Consider the following 25,043-nt stretch of genomic DNA (forward strand, 5'->3'; position numbering starts at 1 on the left):
GGAAAAGTTTGTTAACCCCTGATAGATATTATACAGGGTGAAGCCAGTGAGAGTTTTTTTAACATTTATTTATTTTTGAGAGACAGAGAATGAGCAGGGGAGGGACAGAGAGAGAGGGAGACACAGAATCCAAAGCAGGTTCCAGGCTGTCAGCACAGAGCCTGACGCTGGGCTTGAACCAACGAACTGTGAGATCATGACCTGAGCGGAAGTTGGACGCTCAACCAACTGAGCCACCCAGGCGCCTGGGGAAGTGAGAGTTTTTGAGAAGATAACTCTGCTTGCTGCTCAGAGAGTAGATTTGATGGAGGAGGAACAAGTAGATCCTTATTGTCCTAGACACAGACCCCCAGAATTCTGTCTACCGCTTCTTCCGCAAGCTGTCACCCTCTGCTTGAACCTCTGCTCATCTCTGTGCTCAGGGCTATACAATAGAAAGCATGGCCCAACACCACTTCCATTTGTCCTGATACTAAGGACACAGGCCCTTTCATTTGTTTGGTTGGTTGTTTTAATTGAGACCTAATTGACATAAAATTAGTTTCTGGTGTACAACATAATGATTCCATACGTATATATGGTGAAATAATCACCACAAGAAGTCTAGTTAACAACCATCACTACCCACAATTATAAATTTGTTTCTTATGTTGAGAATTTTTAAGATATACTCTCTTAGCAACTTTCAAATATGCAGTACAATATTATTAACTATAGTCACCATGCTGTGCATTATATTCTAGGACTTATTTATTTCATAACTCGAAGTTTGTACCTTTTGACCACTTTCACCTTCACCCATTTTGCCCACCCCAAACCCCCCACCTCTGGCAACCACAAGTTTGTTCTCTGTATCTGTGAGTTCAGTTTGTTGGTTTTTGGTTTTTTTTAAGATCCCACACATAAGGGAGATACAGTGTTTGTATTTCTCCATTTTATTTCACTTAGCATAATAGCCTCAAGGTCCATCCATGTTGCCACAAATGACAGTATGTCCATTTTTGTCGCTTAATAATATCCAGCATGTATGTATCACATTTTCTCTATTCATCCACTAATGGACACTTAGGTTGTTTCCATAACTTGGCTATTTTAAATAATACTAAAATAAACATGAAGGTGCATATATCTTTTTGAGTTAGTGTTTTGTTTCCTTTGGATAAATACCCAGAAGTAATATTGCTAGATCATGTGGTAGTTTGAGTTCAAGAGAGTACTCTGTCCTCTCACTGTGGCCTGATTTTCATGGAAGGGTGCTCATTCCATCATTTCCTCCCATGGTTGCGAATGAATTCACCCTGTGTTACACTTTGAACAGAAACCCGACCCTGATTCTGTCCCTAGGTGTGGTGAATGCTATCAAAAGTAAACTCTTTGGTCAGGGCTCTAATACAGTGATAACAGAAAATGAATTCTTGGATAAGAAAGCTGTAGCAACGTACAGGCTACAGCATCACTAAGAATGTGACCACATGCCTCAGTGGTGGGACCAATGGTGATTGGACCTCCATGCTGCCAGTTTTCCCTGTGTCAAGGTGTTCAAACATCCTGAAGGTGAAGCCTGGTTAAAATCTCTCTAAGCAAAACCTAGATCTTCCTCGTCTGAAGATACATTGCTTGCCTTTAAACACAAACTGTAAGTAATAGTAGAAACAGAGGGAGGAGGGGTGCCTGGGTGGCTCAGTCGGTTGAGCGCCGACTTCGGCTCAGGTCACGATCTCGTGGTCCGTGAGTTCGAGCCCCACATCGGGCCCCTGTGTTGACAGCTCAGAGCCCGGAGCCTGTTTCGGATTCTGTGTCTCCCTCTCTCTGACCCTCCCCCATTCATGCTCTGTCTCTCTCTGTCTCAAAAATAAATAAACGTTAAAAATTAAAAAAAAAAAAGAAAAAAAGAAACAGAGGGAGGATATATTTGTAGCTCTGCCTTTAGTTACTCCTTTAAATGAAATGGATTAAAATATTGAAAATGAAATGTTATTAATTTTGAAAGGGGATAAGATTGTTAGCCTCTTAAAAGACAAAACTAAATTTCAGGTGAACTTGAAACTTGAAAATGGTTTATTTACTTCTTTATCATTTTATTTTTTTCCAGCTTTATTGACATATAATTGACATATTACATTGTATAAGCTTAAAATATTCAGCGTGTTGATTTGGTACACTTAAATATTTTGAAATGATTACCACCATAGCATTAGCTAACACCTCCATTATGTGACATAACTACCATTACTTCTTGGAGGAGAGAAAATTTAAGGTGTACTCTCTTAACTTTCAAGTTTATAACGCATATTGTTAACTATAATCCCAATGCTTTACATTAGATCCCCAGAACTTATTCATCTTATAACTTATTCATCTTATAACCCTTTCACCAACATTTTCTCTACCCTCTAGCCCCTGGTAACCACCATTCTACTATCTGTTTCTAGGAGTTCAGCTTCTTTTTAGTTTCCACATGTAAGTGAGATCATACAATAGTTTGTCTTTATCTAACTTATTTCACTTAGCATAATGCCCTCTAGCTCAACCTATGTTGTCACAAATGGCAGAATTTCCTTCTTTCTCATGACTGAATAATACTCGTGTGTGTGTGTGTGTGTGTGTGTGTGTGTGTGTGTGTGTATGCCTCATCTTCTTTATCCATTCATCTGTTGATGGATACTTAAGTCATTCCATGTCATGGCTTATTGGGAATAATGCTCAAAAAAACATTGAGTGTAGATATATCTTCAATATCCTTTTTTCCCCATTTTCTTTATATATCCAGAAACAGAATTGTTGCATCAAATGGTAGTTCTATCTTTAATGTTTTCAGGATCCTCCATACAGTTTTCCACAGTAGCTGCACCAATTTATATTTCCACTGACAGTGCAAAAGCGTTCCCTTTTCTTCACATCCTTGCCAACACTTTTTATTCCTTGTCTATTTGATAATAGCCATTCTAAGGTGTGAGGTGGTATCTCATTGTGGTTTTGATTTGTATTTCCCTGATGATGAGTGATCTTCAGCATCTTTTCATGTGTCTGTTGGCCATTTGCACATCTTATTTGGAAAAATCTCTCTTCAGTTCCTCTGGGAAAGAAATGTTTTTAAAAAGTTATATTTCTCCATACTCTGAACTATCAAAGCACCCTTTATACTTAACATACAAGACCACAAAGATGAACAAACAATTCCTTTGGAGGAGAAGGTGAATTATAAGTGATTTAGAGATGTGGCCCAGGGAACATATGGGGAAGGGAGTCGGAAGTAAGCTATGCTATGAGAAAGTATCTGAGGACTTTTGTGTCCAGAAATTGAGCCTGGAGCTCTGACCTCAAAAAATATGACCCAATCCAGAATATTCCTCATTTTGTACTAGTGCTGCTACTCTACATTCAACAGGAAACAATGCTATAGAAGTAGATGGACTTAAACATGGTATAGTCTGTTTAAAAGCCTGTGTTAGGGATGTAGCTTCCTAGGGTTCAAATTGTGGCTCTGCTGCTGTGATCCAGAGTGGGGAATTTACCCAAGTGCTTCAGTGTCATTCTGCTATGACACAAAAGTATCATCCACCCCACATTAATTTAGAGGTCTAAATTAAATACCAAAAACTGTGAAGTTCTTGGAACAGTGCCAGTTATATAGTAAGTCTTATTATATCATCCTTAATGTCATAAGAGAGATTTTAATTTAAAGAAAGGAAGCTGCTAAACAATGAACTAAGGTGGTTTATTCAAGTTTATTCACCAGAACACAAACACCTTGAAGAATTATGACTATAATGTCAAGAAAGAAAATCCTACTCACATTGGCTGACATCCACATCATGGAGATGTACACAGAGATAAAATACCAGGCTAGGTAAGTCTGCTGTGTACCTGGACAGCCAACAACTGTAATGATTTCTGGAGAGAAGTCTGGCAGAGTAGGAAGTCCTGGAAGAACTGAGGCCAAAGAAAGAGCAACAGTGACCTGTCACTGACCCCATAAACTATTAGACTCAGGGGGACAATCACCCGCTACCATGAAAGTCATCCGTACTCTACTTGTTGAGAGGCATGAACCCAAAACATGTTCCTGAAGTTCTTCCTTCAGAATTCAAAAGTTGTTCCCCTTAGTTTACCCTCCCATGCACTCTGAGGAATCAGGGCAAACCCACCAGATTTATTTGGATAGATCCCTCCATTCTGCTGGTAACTTTGCTTTCAGATGCATAGCTGAGAAGGATTTAAAAAAATAAAATATGCTCTGGAGAAAAATATCTTTATATTCTGATTACAAAAGAACACAAATTCAGTAGAAAATTTGGAAAATACAGAAAAACAGAAAGAAAATAAAAGAAAAGGCAAGTGGAATTGGATCCTAGTTACTCATCATCCCCCAAACTTGGGAAACCTGGTCTTCATCTTTACACATTCTGGTGGTTGGGTAGTTGCATTTGTGATGTAAGTTTTTATTTCATTAATTTTAATTTTAATTTATTTATTGATTAAATCTATCTCTCTAGATATTATTGACGTTAGTATTTTTTCATGTATTTGTTGGCCATGTCATCATTTGTGAAGTACCCATTCGAGTCTTTTGCCCATTTTCCTATTGGGCTGTTAATCTTTTTCTCAAAGATCTGAAGGAGTTCTATATGTAATCTGGATATGAGTCTTTGAAAAATGCTTCCTCCTCCTGTGTAGATTGTTTTTTACTCTTTTAATGTGTTTTCGATGAACATAGTTCTTCACTTTAATTTAATCCAATTTTGTGATTGTTTTCCGTTATGGTGGATGTCTGTTTTAGCCCATCTAATAAAGCTTGGCTTTTCCAAAGGTCATAGAAATGTTCTCTCATGTTTCCTTCTAAGACCTTTATTGTTTTACCTTTCACATTTAGATCTACAATCCACCTAGACCTGGTTTTCATGTATGGCATACAATGAGGTGAAGATTCAGCTTCTTTCAGCTGGATATCCAATTTCCAGCACTATTTATTGGAAAGGTCACACTTTCCTCTTCTCCATTGCAGTTCCATCTTCTAAACTCAATAGCTGTCTCTGTGTGGTTCCATTTGAGGACTCTCCTTTCTGTCTCATCAGACTACTTGTCTGTCCTTACACAAATACCATACTTCCTTAATTAATGTGCTTTTATAACAAATCTTGATATCAGATACTTTAAGTTAAAAGCATTCAAGCTTTGGGCCATAAACAATCAGTGGATAACTTGATCTGGACTCATAAAACTTAATTTATATGCTAAGTGCACCAGAGACCAGAAAAGAAGAGGCCAGAGGTGAGCAGATATGCTAGAAAGTTCTGTGATGTTACACTTCATCTGCTGTGGATATGGAAGAAGCAGACATGTACAGTAGTTTTAACTGCAAATTCTTTGAGAGCCATGGGTTTATTCACTGCTTACATTTGTGTTCAGTAACTATATGTTAATAACTGACATTGCTAAGTAGGGGGGCTTTCCCATCCTTAGTCCAAGGTGATGCTTCAGGTGTGGATAATGGTGCTACCTTGACAGCAGAGAATGTGGGGCAAGTGAAGTACACAACGCCAGGTGTCTCTGACATTGGGAGAATCTTAGTAGGTGGCTGGTAATGAGGGACTTCACAGAGAAAGATAGCGAGCTAGTGCTGGGAACTTATGAGTTATCCAAGGTTCCATGAGTTAACAGCACTGAAATCAGTGAGGTTGTCAAAGAGAAGAGAGCAGAATGAAGAAAAATGGGTTGAGATTATAGAAAAAAACCTTTGGAAAACAGGAGGCAGAGATGTCAGTGAAGAAGCATCCGAGGGTGCGGTCAAAGAATACAAGAAGACATTGTCAGAAATGGAGGCTAGGATGCCTGGTTACACTTGAACTCAAGAAAGAAAAGCACTGGGTCATAAACAAGGTTGGGAGTTGGCAAAAACTATAGCAGTAACAGAGATTATTTAACACAAGAATGGATTAAATTTCCAGGTAGCCAAGGATACTAGGGAATATAATTTGCCTCCATAAAAGTACACCCTATGTAGGACAAGGCAAGGTATAAATAGATATACACCAAGCTCTAGACTGTGGTTCTGTCCTCTCTGCATTTAGGCTTGGCTAAATACAGGTTGGGAAGAACCAGCATTTTAAGCACTTACTATGTACTAGGAAAGGTGTTTTCATTAATATTGCTGGTTTTAATCTTAAAACATCAGTTGGAGACAGGAACTGTCACTCACAGTGAGTCAGGCTAAGAAGTCAAACGAAAGAACACCAAAGGAGCAAGAGTCTACCTGGAGCTGGATGCATCTGCTCCTGAAGCCAACTTCCTGTTTTCCCACAGGCCCAGGTGTTTTAGATTCTCTGCCAGGCAGAGAAACTGCAGCAACTCGAAATCTGGATTCTGCTGCCAAGCTCAGCTATCCACCGAGCATGCACAGATACTGAGAAGCCAATTCAGAGGAAGGAACATCCACACAACCCTCAAGTTTGCATCAAGTCAAGGGAGCTGATATTTGTAGAGTGGTCAAAGCCACATTTGACCTTGTTTACATTTCTTCCACATCAGGCCAGGTCACAGGGCTAGTTCCTGTTCAGGACTAATTCTTCCAGGAATGGCTCCAACTTACCACATGGATGCCAAGAGCCCCCAAAGGGCCTTTACCTGCTGAAGGCCCCGTATGCCTCAGACACAGTGGTAATTTGAGCCTCTGCAATTGCCATACCCAGGGAATGCTACCCTGCTTCCTTGGAATGCATTTTGTGTGTCCACTGACCCTTGGTCAGGACTTTGGGCTGCCGATTTTCAGCTGGAACTTGAAGGTAAGAATATGGCTTAAAAGAAATCCTCAACTCACTGATTTATTTTTCAAATTTTTATGTAGGTGCTGCTATATTGCTATAAATAGAAGTGCTTAACTAAAGCCAGAGAATATTTTAAGGAACCTAAAAAATAAAAGTTATTTATAACCAACAAATACCAGCTTAACAATGTAAGTCTAGAAATTCAGGAAGCTGAGTCAAAAATCTCCAAAATGCCTGTCCCATAATATCATCTCTCCTTCCCACCTGGATCTCTCCCTTACATGCTGAGCCTACAAAGGGGACTAGACCAGGTAGGTCCCTGAGCTTCGAGATGGCTAGAAATAAAAATAAGTAATTGTAGGACAGTGGAGTAAGAGCTATAAAATCTACACACAAAATGCTACAAGATCCCATGAGAAGGGACAACTCTTTCTGTCCATGGAGTCAGAGACAGCTTCACAAAGGAGGCCCCTGACCTGCAGGGATGACAAAGTTTCCAACTGGTTTCTCAAGTGGAAATTTTATGCCTTTATGCCTGTAAAGGAAGAACTCTTTCTGTGCCTCTCCTTTATGCTACTTAAGTAGCATACTTCATACATACTTTATACTTCTGGGACCAGATATGGGGCAGGGTTGGGGCGGTTTACCAAACAATCCTCAGATTTTCTGGATACTGGCAGTTTAGACACTCTTTACCTAGAGATAGCATCAGATCCCACAGGTTAAGGGCTTAGTCCCCACAAGACTGCTCCCCTCAACCCTGACTTCACATGCCAGTCACAAATTCATATTACAGCCTGTGTTTCTAACCAACCACTTTTTATTTTATTTTTTTTAATTTATTTTTGACATGGGGAAGTGTGCACACAATAGGGGGAGAGGCAGAGGAAGAGGGAGAAAGAGAATCTTAAAGAAGGCTCACACTCAGAGCAGAGCTCCACATGGGGCTTGATCTCACGACCATGAGATCACAACCTGAGGTGAAATCAAGAGTGGGTCACTTAACCAGCTGAGCCACCTAGTCACCCCACTAACCAACTACCTTTAGGTTGAAGGTCCCCATGACCCCTTCCATGAATTTAATTCATTTGCTAGAATGGCTCATAGAACTTGGGAAAACACTTCACTTAATATATTACTGGATTACTAGAAAAGGATATAACTCAGGAACAGCCAGATGGGAAAGATGCATAGGGAAAGGTGTGTGGGAAGGGGCATGAGTTTCCATGCTTTCTCCAGGGGTACCATGCTTCCAGCACCTCCACGTGTTCATCAGCTGAGAAGCTCTCTGAATCCCATCTTTTTTGGAATATGTTTATATTGTAGATTATAATTGTGTGTGCCCCTCAATATAGACATATCAATATATATTTGAAAAAAACATAAAAACATTAAAATAATAATTTTTCTTCATACATTTGGTCTTATTCCAAATTTTCTGGTACATATATACACTCACAATAAAAAACAAGAGAGCTAATCTTTTTTAAAGGAATCTGGAATTTGCAGACACACACTGGCTACAACCTTGGACAACTTATTGATCATGTGACTCCCAGCTTCCTCACATTTATGAATATAAATTATAAAATCATGATATGAATTAAAAGAGAAAAGAAAAGTATATAAAAGATCTAACATAGAAGGCCTGTAAGAAATGTTAGCTCTTGAGATGCCTGGGTGGCTCAGTCAAACGTCCAACTTCAGCTCAGGTCATGATTTTCATGGTTGGTGAGTTAGAGCCCCTCATTGGACTCTGTGCTGACAGCTCAGAGCTTGGAACCTACTTCCAATTCTGTGTCTCCCTCTGTCTCTGCCCCTCTCCTACTCATGCTCTGTCTCTCACTGTCTCTCAAAAAATGAATAAACACTAAAATATTTTTTTTAAAGAAATGTTAGTTCTCTTCCCACCTCCCTCTTAATGTTGATCACATGGTAATTTTGATATTATCCAAACTCTACCTTCTTTGACATATCATCAAACCAGCTGTTTCTTACACTTGAAATTTTTTTTTGGAAATAGTTCATCTTTCATTTTCTTAAAACATAGTCTCCATTCTAAGAGATTTACCTCACTCTGAGAGTAGAGCCTTGAAAATGAGCCTTACGATGGTAGCACAAACTCCCTCTCACCCACTGCCTGGAAAGGCTGGGCCAGATTCTCTTATTCAATTTCCAGTAAGTATGGAACATTTCCTGTAAGGATGCTTTCAACTCTAAAGTCCTGGCACTGAATTTATATACAATAGTTAAATTTATGTATACAAGGAACTCATCCCAGCACATGCAAATTGAAGTGTTCAATAAATGTTAGCTTTTAAGTAATATTTAATTACTAGCAATAGCAATAAATGTCTTCTGGGATCGCAGTAGCCAATTATTCTGGAGTAATAGTGGCCCATTCTCCTGGCTTTCTCATTTTGTGCATTTCATACATTTCTTTCAATAGAACCAAACACACAAAAAACCTGATTCAAAAAATGGGCTAAAGATTTAAATGGACATTTCTCCAAAAGAGATATATGAATGACAAATAGGCACATGAAAAGATGCTCAACATCATTAATCATTAAGGAAATGAAAATCAAAACAACATGAAATATCACCACATACCTATTAGAATGACTATTCTAGAAATTAAAAACATTTTAAACATATACTTAATAAATAAAATAAACAGAAAATAACAAATATTGTTGAAGATGTGAAGAAATTGGAACCCTTGTTCCTTTCTGGTGAGAATGTTAAATAGTATACTATGTACTGTGGAAAACAGCATGGCAATTTCTCAAAAAATTAAGCATAAAATTACCATATGATCTAACAATTCCATTTCTGGGTATATACCGCAAAGAATTGAAAGTAGGATCTTGAAGAAATATTTAAATACCCATGTTCATAACAGCATTATTCACAAAAGTCAAACATTAGAAGCAATCTAAATGTCCATACATGGATGAATGAAAAGCAAAATGTAGTTTTTGTCACACAGTGGGATGTTTTTCAGCCTCAAAAAGGAGTGAAATTCTGACACATTGTACAACGTGGATAAACTTTGGAGATATTATCCTAAGTAAAATAAGCCAGTCACAAAAGGACAAATATTGTATGATTCCATTCACATGAGGGACCTAGTGTAGACAAATTCATAGAAAAAGTAGAAGGGGATAGGGGAAAAGAACTATGGGGAGTTGGTGTTTAATGGTGTAGTTTCATTTTGGGAAGATTAAAAAGTTCTAGACATGGATGTTGGTGATGGCTGCACAACAATGAGAATGTACTTAATACCACTGAACTGGATACTTAAAAATGGTTAAAATGGTAAATTTTATGTTATGTGTATTTTACCGCAATTGTTTTAAAAGTCCTCTATCCTGTGCCCACAGGGACTCCCCCTCCCATTGCAAGACAGTATGGCCCTGACCACAGAGTTGAGGACACAGCTACAACTGAGAGAGGTGGCAGGGATCCCCCTGCAGGCTAGCACTGTGGACAACTGGAGCCAGATCCAGAACTTTGAGGCCAAGCCAGATGATCTCCTCATCTGTACCTACCCTAAATCAGGTGACTGTGGGGTTAGGGGACAACCAAACTTCAGCCTGTGGAGTAAGAAAGGGCTGCTCATGTCAGTTATAATCCCCCTTGATACAGTGCACTCACTCGTTCAAGGAAAGCTGCTCCTTCTCGCTATTCCATGATGAGGCAATCTTGGGATGCCTAATGTCCCTGGGTTTATTAGGGTCAAGCATAATGGCTTTAGAAGACCCAGCCTGTTGTGCTCTATTATGGATTGCTTTTGGGTGACAACGTCATGCAGCTCCTTCTGTCCATAGAGACCTTGTGGGGTTTTCCCACATGGACGTTCAGGACAGGATCCTGACCTGAGGGGAGGTTGAACCAAATACCATCAGTCTCCACATCTCCTTTTTCACCCAGGACACTTAAGACAGATTGTCTAACCAGTTTCTATATCTCACCCTTTCCATTTGGGCCCCAGGGACCACGTGGATTCAGGAAATTGTGGACATGATTGAGCAGAATGGAGATGTGGAGAAATGTCAGAGAGCCATAATTCAACACCGCCATCCATTCATTGAGTGGGCTCGGCCACCCCAGCCTTCTGGTGAGAGTTCCCCCATTATTGCTATGATTCCATCCTTTTTCTTCTTTTAAGATTTTTTTTAGAGCAGTGTTAGATTTACAACAAAGTAGACTCACAGAGATTTTCCGCACATGCATAGCCTCCTCCATTATCAATATCTACCCCCTCCCCCAGATGGTGCATTTGTTTCAATTGATGAACCTACACTGACACATCATAATCACCCAAAGCCCAGTGTTTGCTCTGGATGTTGTACATTCTATGAGTTTGGACCAATGTATAATGACCTGGATCCAGCACTGTAATACCACACAGAGTAGCTCCACTGCCCTAAAAATTCTCTGTGCTCCACTCGTTCATCCCTCCCTCTCTCCCCAACCCTGACAACCACTAATCTGTTTACTCTTTCCAGTTTTTCCTTTTCCAGAATATCATATAGTTGGAATCATACAGTATGTGGCCTTTTTAGACAGGCTTCTCTCACTCAGCAATGTGCATTTAAGTTTCCTCCATGTATTTTCATGGCATGATAGCTCGTTTCTTTTCAGTGCTAATATTCCATTGCTTAGATTTACCACAATTTATCCATTCACCTACTGAAGGGCATTCCAGTGGCTCTCCTTATCCCTTTCTCTTCCTCTCTCTTCCTCCTTTCTCCCTCTCTGATTCTTTCTACATATTACCTAAAATTATTTGCCAAAAGTGAATCTAAGTAAAAAGGAGTTGCCTTATTTTCTTCTTAAATGCTCCCTCTGACCATCACGCTATAGAACACACAGAGAAGGTAGAGAGCTATTTATGAAACAATTTGCACTCTCTCCTCTCCTTACTCCACCCATACAAAATCCCAGAGCAGCCAAGAAAGTGACAGATAATCATCAAAAATAATGCGTTTGCAGCCAACTATTTCTGTTCTGTAGGGAGACTTTTTTAGGGTAATACTCAACCTAGAATTGAGTATTCAAAACACACACACAAAAAAAGACAAAAAGACAACCAGAACTTCTTGGAATTCAATACACTTCTTGAAATAAAAAAAAAAAAAAAAAAAAAAAGGGCAACCAGAAGGCAAAAGAAGCCATTCCAGGTAACTGGCAGCTGCTGAAAGCATGTTACAGAACAAGGATAAGAGGAAGACCTACTTTGCTATTTCAGTATTGCATAGGACAGCACAATGAAAAACTGGAAACACAACTAGCTAGAGCTGCAATATCATAGGCAGAACAACTCTAGTGTTGAACCAATTGTGGACGGAGCTACCAATGCCTTGTGATAGAGAAGTTCCTTATCTGATGCCCATCAAACCTTAAACTTGTGTCCAAGTTAGAATAGCCTTAGGTACTTTCTTGTCCTTCTGGTTCTACTTGCCTAGCCACTCAGACTCCTTTGACCCTCAATTCCTGTCTGTCTGGTTATTCACTAGTTTAGCAATCCAGTGCCTGGTCTGATCGCTGCTCTGAACTACCTGTGAGTCTCTGACACTGCACGCAGAGTACTCTCTGCCTGCTTAACTGTGACCCCACTCTGTGTGTAGCCAGGGCCTTCCATTTTTTGTTGGTGTCTGGTCCTTTGATCCCTTGAGCAGCAGGATGGTATAAGGAATAAAGACAACAAGGGTTTAGATCCTGATGCCATCACTCACTCAGCTCAGTGACCTTTAGCAAGTTACCTTCTCTGTGTTACAATTGTCTCCGCTGCAAAATGTCAATAGAATTGGTGCCTACTTTAAAAAGTCATTGTAGGGATTAAATGAGTTAATATGTGTCAAAAGCTTAGAACAACACCTGGCACAGAGTAGATACCATTTAAGTGTTAGGTATTCCCGATCACCTCTTAGGCTAAATCCCTTGCCCCACAACGGCATGTGTTCCCTGGTCATCCAAACCCATTTTTTAATCTTATTTCTACATTCAACCCCAGCCACTATCATCTTACCTCTGAGAATCTGGGAGATTAAGGAGAGGGAAAAAATCCTAAACATGATTTCTAGTGAGGCATTCTTGGCAGTGGGGGAGCAGAGTATCCAGCATAAGCATATGCTATTGTTAAGTCAGCATAAAAAGCAGGATAGAGCTTCTCTCAAGGCAATGCCAGTAGCTACAGAATTCAAGAAAGGATAATAACCAATAGCCCAGCATGGCACATCATACAGAAATCAAGATGGATCTTTACAAAACAAGGTGCCCTTGGGGTGCCTGGGTGGCTCAGTCAGTTAAACGTCTGACTTTGACTCAAGTTCTTGAGTTTGAACGCCACATGAGGCTCTGTGCTGACAGCTCAGACCCTGGAGCCTGCTTCTGATTCTGTGTTTCCCTCTCTCTCTCTGCCCCTCCCCTGTTCTCTCTCTCAATCTCTCTGTCTCTCTCAACAATAAATAAATAATTAAAAAAAAAACAAGGTGCCCCATGTCCAAAGATGTGATAAACACTGAAAAGGGTTATGGTCTTTCCAGCTATAAACAGACAGAGGCTGGGTGAAGACTCAGCTAAGCAGTAGTTTTATTTAAGAGCAGATGGTCCCTGCCACCTGAGGTGAGGGCTACCATTAGGAGGGTAATATGGTTGCTGAAATAGACTGATGGGTGTTGGTCAAGTATACCAACCACCCTCAGAGGGTTCAAGAGTGAGCGGACACTCCTGGATGTAATGGAAGTTTGTGTCCCGCATGGTCAGTTTCCCTCCCAGGAGCCCTCCTACTCTCCCACCAACTCCTAGCAACAGAGCTGTTTGACATCTAAAGCATTGCATATATGACCTAATAAAAGCAAGGCCGGGAAGAATTTGAAAAGGTGCGTGTGTGTGTGTGTGTGTGAGAGAGAGAGAGAGAACTGTATATAGGTGAGATCTAGAAATAACTCCTACAGCTCAACAAGAACTTATACTACAGGCCCTGGGCTGCATATATGACTCCATACCTCCACTTGCCTTCAATAGTTCATGATCCAATGGAGGAGGCAAAGGCAGACCATATGATGACAAGGAGTGGGTATGTTGGGTAGAGGTTAGCATAGGACACCATCAGCAGGGTGAAGAACGTGCCTGAAAACCAATGCCTGGAGAAGCTGACACCTGCAATGACAAGCTGCTACTGCTGCTGTTGCTGTGTTTTTCCTACCAGACTGCAAGCTTCTCATGCAGATGATGAGGGCCAAAAATTACTCCATTGGCCCTCTTCTTCCACGGGGCAGGCTCGGGAATGACTTTATGACCTGAGGTGTGTTCATGGACACTCTCCCCTGCACTTCTCACCCCCTGAGGCTGAGCACTCATGGCAGAGTGCCCAGGAAATGAGACCACCCCAACCAGCTCTCCTGAAGCACTGATAAGAGACAGAGAGAGACAGAGAAGGAGAAAACATATAATTTACTTGAATCTGTGAAATAAAACATGGGTGGAATGCTCCATGTAAAGCCCTAAACCTGCAGAATCTCTGTCTATTGTAGGGGTTCTTTGGGAGCAAAGTTTGAAGCTGGAGCTAGGTCAAGCCTGCTGGGAGGGTTGCATGTAAGAGGATGAAAACCCAAGACTACCAGCCCCCTTCCCACACAGGGGTCATTGAGCCCAGGATCTGAGGGGCAAACATGCTCAGGTCATCACAACCTTATCTTCTTCTTCCTTCTCACCTCCCTGTCTTGCAAGTCCCTCTACACTTGGGCCCCTGGGGAGCCTTCTTAGTTTCTTGCGAGATTGGTTTATGCATTTAAAGGATGTTTGTGGTGTTTTAATCAGATTTTACAGGTGCTTTACAACAGAAGAGGTCTTCATAGTGTCTGGAACACTATATTGCTAGCAGTGGAAGTGTCTGGAGAGACTCTAAAAAGTGACTGGGACGAACCAGGTGCCCAAAGATATAGGCAAGGAAGACAAGAGACCTGGAGAAGCAGAACAAGTGTAAATAGCTCTGAAGGGTAACATGTGAGCAGGAGACACGATGGAAGCTGAGGAAAGGAGCTAGACGCAGGACAATTTCACAGTCTTGCTAAGGAATATGGGCTTTAACTATAGACCAGTAGCTTGCTAATTTTTCTTTTCAGTACCAGAATTTTTTTTAATTATTGGGACCATATGAATCAATAATTCCACCTCTGTGTATATTCCCTAAAGAATTAAAGACAGAGACTAGAGAAGCATCATTCATAGAAGCATCATTCACAATAGCCAAGGATGGAAGAAACCCAAGTGTCCAGGACAGATGAATGGATGAGTAAAATGTGATACATACATGCAATGAAAGATTATTCAGTCTTAAAAAGGAAGGAAATTCTGATACCTGCTACAACAAGGATGAACCTTAAGGACATTATGCTAAGTGGAATAAGCCAGTCACCAAAAAAAGACAAACATTGTATGATTCCACTTATATTAGGTATCTACAGGAATCAAATTCATAGAATCAGAAAGAATGGTGGCTGCCAGTGCTGGGGAAGGGTGGAATGGGGAATTAGTGTTTAAAAGGTACAGTGTTTAAGCAGATTGGTTGCACAACAACATGAATGCAATTAGCACTACTGAACTGTACTCTTTAAAAGAGTTAAGATGGAAAATTTTACTTTACGTGTATCTTGCCACAAGTTTTAAAAAAAATTATTAGGGGTTCAAAATATATAAAATAAGCAAAACCAAAGATGACCAGAATGAAACACATCCTTTCAACTCCACCTTGAATCCCCTACCTCAAACACATAGCTTGGGGAGCAAGTGTGAAAAACCACCTTTAGTATAGAAGGTTTCCAAACAGAAGAGGCACATGGTCTGAGCTGCTCAAAAGCAGCAGCACTCTCCCCAGTATCCATGTGTTCACCAACCCAGAAGCTCTCCAAACCCCAGACTTTAGGGACTTAATGGAGGCTTCATCGTGCAGGTATGATCTATCACTCCATTTTCAGCCCTTCCTCCCTCTCTGGAGAATGGGGGATAAGGCTGAAAATTCCAAGCTTCTAATCATGGCTGGTCTTGCTAGTGACCAGCCTCCATCCAGGAGCCCACTTAGAGTCAGCTCATTAGAACAGGACACCCTGGGGTGCCTGGGTGGTTCCGTTGGTTAAGCATCCAACTTCAGTTCAGGTCATGATCTGACACCTCATGAGTTCAAGCCCTGCATTGGGCTCTGTGCTGACAGCTCAGAGCCTGGGGCCTGCTTCCAATTCTGTGTCTTCATCTCTCTCTCTGCCCCTTCTTTGCTCATGCACTTCCTCTCTCTCTCTCTCTCTCTCTCTGTCTCTCTCAAAAATAAATAATCATTAAAAAAAACTTTTTTCAAAAAGCAGGGCACCCTTATCACCCAGGAAATTATAGGGGTTTCAGGAATTCTGTGCCGAGAAGCAGAAGCAGAGACAAATATAAATTTTCTATTATCTCACATCCCCTACGTCAGTCTAACACAATGATTGCACAGAGCAAGTGTCTAGTCAGTGTTTTAGAGGACAGAGTGGAAATCACAACTCATGTGACAAGTACATATGTTTTTAGAGATGAAACAAGTGACTAGCACATGGGCCAAGTACATGGGCAGCCTGTTGCAGACACACAGGGGTGGGCACTGGCTGGGAGGCAAGAGAAGCCTGCACTCTGGTTCCCCCTGGCTCTGCTACAATAAAAACTCACTTGTCCCTTCTCAGCTTCTGTCTCCACATCCTAGAAGTGACAGAGTAAATTAATCTAAGCTCCCTTCCAACTCTCAAGCTGTTTGAGTCTACAGAAGTGATGGTAAAATAAATAATCTTATTATGAAATCCCAAAGGAAGTCAAGAGATAAGCAGAAAGATGGGGGTGGGGGGTGATGGGACATTCTGGACAGAGCCAAGAATATAAGTTCCCCCATGCAGTACTTGTATTACACAGATGTTTCCTCTTGATTTACTTCAAAGGGGTGGAAAAAGCCAAAGCAATGCCCTCTCCACGGATACTAAGGACTCACCTTCCAGTTCAGCTCTTGCCTCCATCTTTCTGGGGAAATAACTGCAAGGTAAGACAGCAATAGCTTCCCTGGGGACAGGCGGGAAGACTAACCCTCCTGAGAGCAAATCCGCCAGACCCTAACTCACAACACTGCCATCATGTTTACTTCTCCGCTATCTCTGCAGTATTGCTGTTGATCAGCAATAAGAGAAAACGTAAACTTCTATACTCAGCAGGATATTCACCTGAATGTTTTCAAATAAGATGTGGATTGTTTGAAGGTACAGACGAATTTTTGGAGAGAACAAGAGATAGTGAGTGTCCACAGTTGATCCAAGGGTGTGGGCAATGGAATTCTCATAATAGAGGACAGAAGAAAAAGTGAGGAGAAAAAAACCCTGATGATTGTTTAAAAGGGTAAATAGATGGAGCAGTGTTTCTTGAGGGGAGCAGTTGGCCTTAACCTCTAGTAAACTCTGGGCTCTTAGCTTTACTGCTTCTGGGACTTTATTTATTCTGTATTCAGCGTCTAATCAGTTCCTGGCACATAGAGGACATTCAAAATGTGTTTGCTGAATGAATAACAAATGAATTAGGTCAAGGAAAGAAACTAAGGTGTCAGCCAGCGATGTTAAGGAAGTTTTCTCAAAGGTGGGAATGAAGGGAACAAAGGGCTAGGAAGGGTGTATTTCTAGGGAACAATAGCGATTATGTGGGTCCTTTCAGTAAAGTTATATAAGGGAACAAGAACCTCCATTTCTGGGATTATGTTAAGACTAAACACCCTGAAACCTCTTGTATAAAACACTTAGCAATTACACATAACAAATGACAGGTTTCCTTGTAAATGTGTAACTGAGATCCAGATACAGTTGAGGAAATCCCTCAGTCCCACAATGAAGAAGGCACTGGAACTCAGAGAGGTCACTGACACCGTAGCTGTCCTGTGGGTATTTGATGACCTGGAGAATGCAGCAGCGTGAGTTTCAATGGCTGCACAGGGGCAAATCCCAGAGCAGAAGGAACCAGAAAAGTAAGGAGCCCAAGCTGGGACAGCTGAAGGGCTTCACTGTCAATGGACAGAAGTCTCTCTGTGTTGACCTGGGCTCTCAGCTTCCCTAAAAATGTGTGGCCACATTTTGAAAGTCTCCTCTTCAAAGGAGGAAATTCAAGCTGCACTTCTTGCAGTGTCCAAGAAGCCCCATGCTGAGAAACTGTATAAGGTGGTTCCATTGGTAGCATCCCCAGGATGACCAGCAAACACAAACATGGGATGGTCGGGGGGAGGGGGGCATACCTTCTGCTTGCAGTGCTCCGTCTTGAGTCGACCATCTCACATTACAAAATATACAAAGGAATAAGCTAAAAATATATTAAAAACCAACCAAACAAATAAACTGAACAACAACAACAACAACAAAAGGAACAAGCCAGCAAGAGAAAGAGTCTGCAGAAAGAACAAACAGCAGGGTTGGACCTCAAGGACTTCAGATATCAAAATGACCAGATATAGAAATATAAGTTGTGTAAGAAAAATGAAAGATTGAATCAAAAATCAAAGAAGGGAATAAGATGCTATTTTTAAAGCATAATTTTTATTAAGTTAAACAAATAATCAGGATTTCTGTGACTGAAACAATATATAAGCATCTGCTATAAAAATCCAACCAAAGCTCTCTGATTTGCCAACACCTGCGGTGGCTCTCTCACATGGACCTGGGAGGGCACAGCACGTGGTGCCTCCGAGGGGCCGCCGAGGCCCCAGAAGGGCCAGGGTGCCTGGGCTGGCTGCAGCAGGGTGGCCACGGGGACAGAGAGACCGCCGTGGGTTAGAGAGGAGGCGCCCCGTCCCACTTCATCTCCCCACTTGCTTCTGGGTCCTCTGCCTGAGGGAGGGTATCCGCTCCTGCTGTGCACTAGGACCCCATCGCGAATCTGCGCCTGCAGGACTGACCCTCACAAGCCAAGCCTTCCTCTCTCCCTCTCGTTGTCTCCGGGTTTGTGGCCTTAAGCTCCACCACCATGGTCTCTGCTTTCGGATAAAAACCACCAGTGTTAGAAAGATGGTGTTCCTCAGACCTGAACCACGACCCCAAAACTGGAAGTAGAACCCAAGCCCTGACAATCAAATTTCTTGTCAGTGTTTGTGGGATGTGAGATTGCCACAGAAATAGCTTTTGTCGCCACTTATTGTCATGCACCTTCCAAAAAACGTGTTCTTAATTACCTGTGGCTATTTCACACTGTTACTTAGTCCCTTTCTTTCTAGCCCTTTCAATTTCTGAACTAAAAAAAGCTAATAATACACTCACACACACAAATTCAACAACAGGTGAAGTGCAGAACGGACACCACAAAAGAGAGAATAAATGAACCTGTTGGGGGAAATGGGATGAAGTTTTGAGGAGGGAAGGGAGAGCCTTGTGGCTGGAAGTGAGAAATAAGATAGGAAGATTAATTAAATGATTAGCCAACCAGAAATTAAAAAGCCTAAGAATTCAGGTGGATTTTTTTTTAAACTTCTCACGCCTAGGAAGCACCAGGGTCAGTCAGGAGGCAGAGGGAGCAAGGGTAACATGTGGTCAAGAGCCTTTATTCTGGTTTCCGAAGGAAGGAATGGGTGAGGCAGGTAAGCAGGTTTAGGATTGGGTAGTTTGGGTGATTTCTGCAGTCTCTGGGGCAGAAGGGATGATGCTTCTGCTTTTGTGGTCCTGGCCCTGGGGTGATTAGAGCAGATGGATAGTGGCACAGAGTGTGAGAGCCCAATAAGGGAGGTGTTTGAGATGTAGGCTCCAGACTGGTGGAGTGATAAGTGATTGTGAGTTGTTACTATCTCTAGTAACCTGCTAAACCTGGCAGGGGCAGTCCATCCAGGGTTAGCAAAGCCCCAGGATGTCAAAGCATCAGAATATAGGAAGTAGCACTACTGACATTTTGGGCCAGATAATTCTTTTGGGTGGAGAGGCAGGGGGCTGCCCTGTACACTGTAAAATGTTGAGCAACATCCCTAGCCTCTACTCATTAGATGCCAGTAGCACTGCCACCCCCTGTTGTGACAACAAAAAATACCTCCAGACATTGCCAAATGTCCCCCAGTGGGCAAAATCATTCCTAGTTGAGAACTGTTTTAGGGTAAAAACAAACAAACAAACAAACAAACAAACAACATTGAAATGACTAGTTATGGATCTAAGGTGACCAGTCAATGAGACCAGCTCAGGATTGATGCTGTCAGAATGTGAGTTGAGTACTTAGCAATCATTAAAGGTCATATTTGGTTAAAGTGAAAGGCTGGGAGGGTAGGAGACAAGGTTGGGGTCAAAATGAAACCTAAACAGGATGCTTTGTAGGGCAAGACCTGAAGTGATTCAAGATGAAAATAATAGAGTTGATGAGAACAGGAAAGAAATAAGACCGAGACGTCATCCTGCTTCTCCGGGAAACTGAGATGAGATGTTGGGAGGATCATCAGCACATGCATGTGGTAGTTTCTGTGTGACGGGAGGTCATAGTTGCTAGAGAACGATTGGACTCTGACACTAAAGGGGCAAGCAAGAATCAGGCTACTTAACAAGACTGAGTTTGGATAAAGAGGACAATCAGCAGAGAAGCAGGGGACAGCCAGAGGAGGAGGAGGTCATGGCCAAGTCGAACTGTCAGCACAGGAGAGCTGAGGCAGGTGTGTGTGGCCACCATTGGCATGGCTCAAACTGAGTGAATTCTGTGAAAATTCACTTTTCATACCATCTTTTACCCTCCTCTATTGTCACCCCAAAGTTCCTTTATGTAGCTCGAAATGCCAAAGACTGCATGGTTTCCTACTACCATTTTCAAAGGATGAATCAAATGCTTCCTGACCCTGGCACCTGGGAAGAGTATTTTGAAACCTTCATCAATGGGAAAGGTAAAGGATAATCCTTCACATCTTTGGGTTCCCAATCCAGGTATCTAGGAATCATTTGATTCCTTAGAAGGTTGTGTTCCTCCTTATATGTGTCCTACCTCAGACTGGGACTGAGAAGGGCAGGCTGCCTGAGCTCAGAGTGAATACCCATAGTCCCAGCAAATATCTCTCACCCAATTTGAAAGCCTTTACCCCAGGTTACCTGACCCATAGAGTCACCCCCATTCCAAAGAGTATCCTTGTTCCAATATCAGGGCATATGTGATTATACACAATAAATATGAATCCATTTTAGGTAGCATGTTGGGATAAATTACCCCAGAGCTATACCATACAATATCACCCTCTAAGTCAAACAGATCAGGACTCAGGATATATCTGGGACTTTGGGTGATCCCTATGTAGAGTGTTATGTTTCTTGTGTCTGTTGCAGTGGGCTGGGGTTCCTGGTATGACCATGTAAAGGGATGGTGGGAGATGAAAAACAGATACCAGATTCTCTTCCTCTTCTTTGAGGACATAAAACGGGTGAGTAATGGCCCTTCAGAAAAATCATTCTAGGCTCTTTCAGGGCTGCACCTCTGGGAGGGACACCCTGAAGAATTTATGTGTGTCCTGATACCATCTTCCATTCCAATGCAATGTTACCCTCACCACAGGACCCAAAGCAAGAAATTCAGAAAGTGATGCAGTTCATGGGAAAGAGCTTGCATGAAACAGTGCTAGATAAAATTGTCCAAGAGACATCATTTGAGAAAATGAAAGAAAATCCCATGACAAATCGATCTACAGTTCCCAAATCCATCCTGGACCAGTCCATTTCCCCCTTCATGAGAAAAGGTGTGTGTGGCCTCAAATACTATATAAATATAAGTATAAACCAAACACTCAGTTTGTCTAGTAATATCTGTCTGCCTCTTATCAAGAAGACGTTAGGGTTTTTTTTTTAATTTTTTTCTTTAAAATTTATTTATTATTGAGAGACAGACACAGAGTGTGAGTGGTGGGGGTGGGTAGAGAGAGGGGGAGACACAGAATGCGAAGCAGGCTCCAGGCTCTGAGCTGTCAGCACAGAGCCCGATGTGGAGTTCCAACTCACAAACTGCGAGATCATGACCTGAGCCAAAGTCATTGGCTCAACCAACTGAGCCACCCAAGTGCCCCAAGAAGATGTTAGGTTTTATTAATTTCAAGACAATACACTTAGCCTATTAAAAATAATATGCCACTAATAAGGTGGGGATTTAATCTTGTTACAGAAGAGAGCTCTCTGGCGTATTTGGTTGTAAGAAATGGGTTTGTTAGGAGAAGTCAGGCAGAGGTATAAGAGAAATGCAGTCTTGCAGGTAGTTAAGAGCAGGAGCCACCATTGGTCTAGACCTTGTGGGGATCCCTGGATCTCAGAGTAAGAGCCTCGGCAGCAGGAGGGTACAGCTTTTTGCTAGAAGGCTTCATCCCTTACAGGACTCAGCTGCCCTTCACATATCTGCTAGGAGTGCTTTCCTCCACTGACCAGCTTCCTGTCACTCTGCCCATTACACTTCTACTTTATAGCTTCTGCTGACTTGGCTTCTTCTCATAGGTTGGTCTTTATTTATTATTAAATTATTTTTTATGTTTATTTACTTTTGAGAGTAAGAGAGACAGAGGGAGAGTGGCGGAGGGGCAGAGAGAGAGGGAGACACAGAATCTGAAGCAGACTTCAGGCTCTGAGCTATCAGCACAGAGCCCGACACAGCGCTTGAACTCACAGACTCTGAGATTGTGACCTGAGCCAGAGTCAGACACTTAACCAACTAGCCACCCAGACACCCCTGCTCATAGCTTGGTCTTGATGATGGCCCACACATGGGCCATCATGACTTCCAACTATCACTGCTACTGAGCACTGCTTCATTGTCTTAATTTTTTAGTTCTACTTCCCAAAACAGGAATTCTAATTGGCTCCAGCTAATATTTTTTGAGGAAAAAAAGCCTTATCATTTTTTATTTAAAAAGTAATATATATCGGGGCGCCTGGGTGGCTCGGTCGGTTAAGCGTCTGACTTCGGCTCAGGTCATGATCTCACGGTCCGTGAGTTCGAGCCCCGCGTCGGCTCTGTGCTGACAGCTCAGAGCCTGGAGCCTGTTTCAGATTCTGTGTCTCCCTCTCTCTCTGCTCCTCCCCTGTTCATGCTCTGTCTCTCTCTGTCTCAAAAATAAATAAACGTTAAAAAAAATTAAAAAAAAAAAGTAATATATATAATTGTAAAAAAAATTAGATCAATATGGAATTGCATTTTTAATGAAAAAAATTTTTTTTTCTTCACCAAAACCCTGCCCCACAGAAGTAGCCACCAGTAGTATGGCTCCCTTTCTATTTAAGAACACAGACTTCTTTTGCACAACAGAGGAACCATGGTATACTACTGCTTTGCAACTTTTCTTCTTTTTTTAATTTATTACTTTATTTTGTTGCATTTTTGAATTTACAGCATCATCCCATGCTAGTGCAGCAAACCAAAAAATGCCATTCCTTTTCTCTTCAGATAATCAATGGTGAAGATTTGGCAAGTAGCCCTTCTTCAGATCCAGACAAACTTATCTTTCTATACACCTTCCTTCCCTCAGGCTCATACATATGCAAACAAAAATATAGAACATGGTGAAGGCTAAAACCCAAATGTGGTCATACTTCACACCTTCATTTGCCAGAATATCAGACATCCCTCCAGAGCAAGATGTGGGTCCATATAGCTCACTGTTTTTAGTGGTCTCATGTTATGCCGAAGCATAGATGCATCATAACTCATTCAACTATTCCCCTAGTGAAAGATACCACAGTTTATTTTTTTTAATATTTTATCTTTATGAATAATGTTATAGTAAACATCTTTGTATGCACGTTATGTCCTGATGCTTTTATTTCTGTTGCACAAATTTTCAGAAGAGGCACTGCGGAGATATAGAGTATTTCCCCTTTTTAACATTATTTTAGTAGTTACTAGTTGGTGAAAAAGCTCATACATATCCAGTGTCTCAATGACATTTTTCCCAAAAGTTTTTTTTTTTAATTGAGAAGTAACTTACCAAAAAATTCAAACTCTGAAATATGCAGTTCAATATATTAAAAAATGTATACACCCATATAACCAGCACCCCAGTTAATCTCTACCCTCAGATACAACCACCGTTCTAATTTCTATCACTACAGATTGATTTTGCCCGTTCTTAGACTGCATATAAATGAAATCATACAGTAGGTACCTTCTTGTGTGTTGTGTCTATCACTCAGTGTAACGTCTGAGATTCCTCCATTGGCCTGTGTCATTTCTGTGCATTGGTCCATTATGTGAATATATCACAAGTGAGGCCAAGCACCAGCACCTTTGAGGCAATTATCCACTCTAGCTAAGAGTCCACCCCCTGTGCAGAGCATGCTAGGGTCCTTCTTAGATCAGAGGACTGCAGGTGGAAGTGTAGGCATCGATGGGGAGGGGGAGAAAGGCAAACGTGTTGTCGAGCTTGGTTTTCCTCTTCTAGGAACTGTGGGGGATTGGAAAAACCACTTCACTGTGGTTCAGAGTGAAAGATTTGATGAAATCTACAGACAAAAGATGGAAGGAACCTCAATAAATTTCTGCATGGAACTCTGAACAAGATGTACATAGAAAGGTAGATGACAAGAATGGGGAAGCTATCTTCAATCCTTCAGTCAAGCCCAAAGAATCTCTGAAAGCATATTGTAAAAATATACAATTGTGGTACCACTGTCTCTGTGATTATTACCAACCTCATTTTTCAAAAGGATTATGTCTAATGCTTATTTTCTCAACCATCCTTTCCAAAGTAAGAAATAAAATGGCTTAATAAATAAAATAAAATAAAATAAAATAAAATAAAATAAAATAAAGTAAAGTAAAACAAAACAAAACAAAACAAAGTAAAATAAAATAAAATAAAATAAAATAAAATATATAAAATAAAGACTTGAATACTGCAAAGATTTTTTTTTTAGGTCTCCATTATTCTGGAAAGTGCATCCTAGTTTTCTAGTGTGTAATATAAAATACCTTGGGTGTAAATATGCAAATACTAGGTTATATCTATGTTGAAAATATGAAATCACTGATATCTGTCCCAGTCATTCAAGAAATTCCAGCTGTGCTAGGTTCTGGGGTTCCACCTGATTAGCATGGAAGGGACACTTTGAGGGTAGTCTTGATGCAGCCACCCCTGAGAAAACATGTCCAGAGTGTCAGTTAGTCTCTACCCTTGGATAAAACCACCATTCTAATTTCTGTCAGCACAGATTGACTTTGCCTATTCTTGGACTTCATATAAATGAAATCGTACAGTATGTACCTGCTTGTGTCTGGTGTCTATCACTCAATGTA

At 41.2% G+C, this 25,043-nt stretch overlaps 1 protein-coding gene across 2 annotated transcripts; it reads left to right on the forward strand.

The window, feature by feature from the left end:
• The first annotated feature begins 10,177 nt into the window (after nucleotides 1-10,177).
• Nucleotides 10,178-24,506, forward strand: LOC131486230 (sulfotransferase 1C2). Of its 2 annotated transcripts, none has more exons than XM_058686352.1 (7): nucleotides 10,178-10,328; nucleotides 10,762-10,887; nucleotides 16,733-16,830; nucleotides 20,541-20,667; nucleotides 21,101-21,195; nucleotides 21,327-21,507; nucleotides 24,190-24,506. In XM_058686352.1, the coding sequence occupies exons 1-7, from the start codon at nucleotides 10,178-10,180 to the stop codon at nucleotides 24,300-24,302; spliced, it is 891 nt and encodes a 296-aa protein (XP_058542335.1). In that variant the 3' UTR covers nucleotides 24,303-24,506. The 2 variants fall into 2 exon arrangements, with proteins under 2 accessions (XP_058542335.1, XP_058542336.1); XM_058686353.1 differs by lacking the exon at nucleotides 24,190-24,506 and adding an exon at nucleotides 22,132-22,244.
• The last annotated feature ends 537 nt before the right edge of the window (nucleotides 24,507-25,043 follow it).

This window comes from Neofelis nebulosa, chromosome 9 (assembly GCF_028018385.1).
Source record: "Neofelis nebulosa isolate mNeoNeb1 chromosome 9, mNeoNeb1.pri, whole genome shotgun sequence".
NCBI classification, from domain to species: Eukaryota; Metazoa; Chordata; class Mammalia; order Carnivora; family Felidae; genus Neofelis; species Neofelis nebulosa.

Coding starts and splice junctions, on each gene's coding strand:
- LOC131486230 (XM_058686352.1), top strand. CDS start 10,178: ATGGCCCTGACCACAGAGTTGAGGACACAGCTACAACTGAGAGAGGTG. Junction 10,329..10,761: donor CTGTACCTACCCTAAATCAG/GTGACTGTGGGG, acceptor TTTGGGCCCCAG/GGACCACGTGGATTCAGGAA. Junction 10,888..16,732: donor TCGGCCACCCCAGCCTTCTG/GTGAGAGTTCCC, acceptor TTTACTTCAAAG/GGGTGGAAAAAGCCAAAGCA.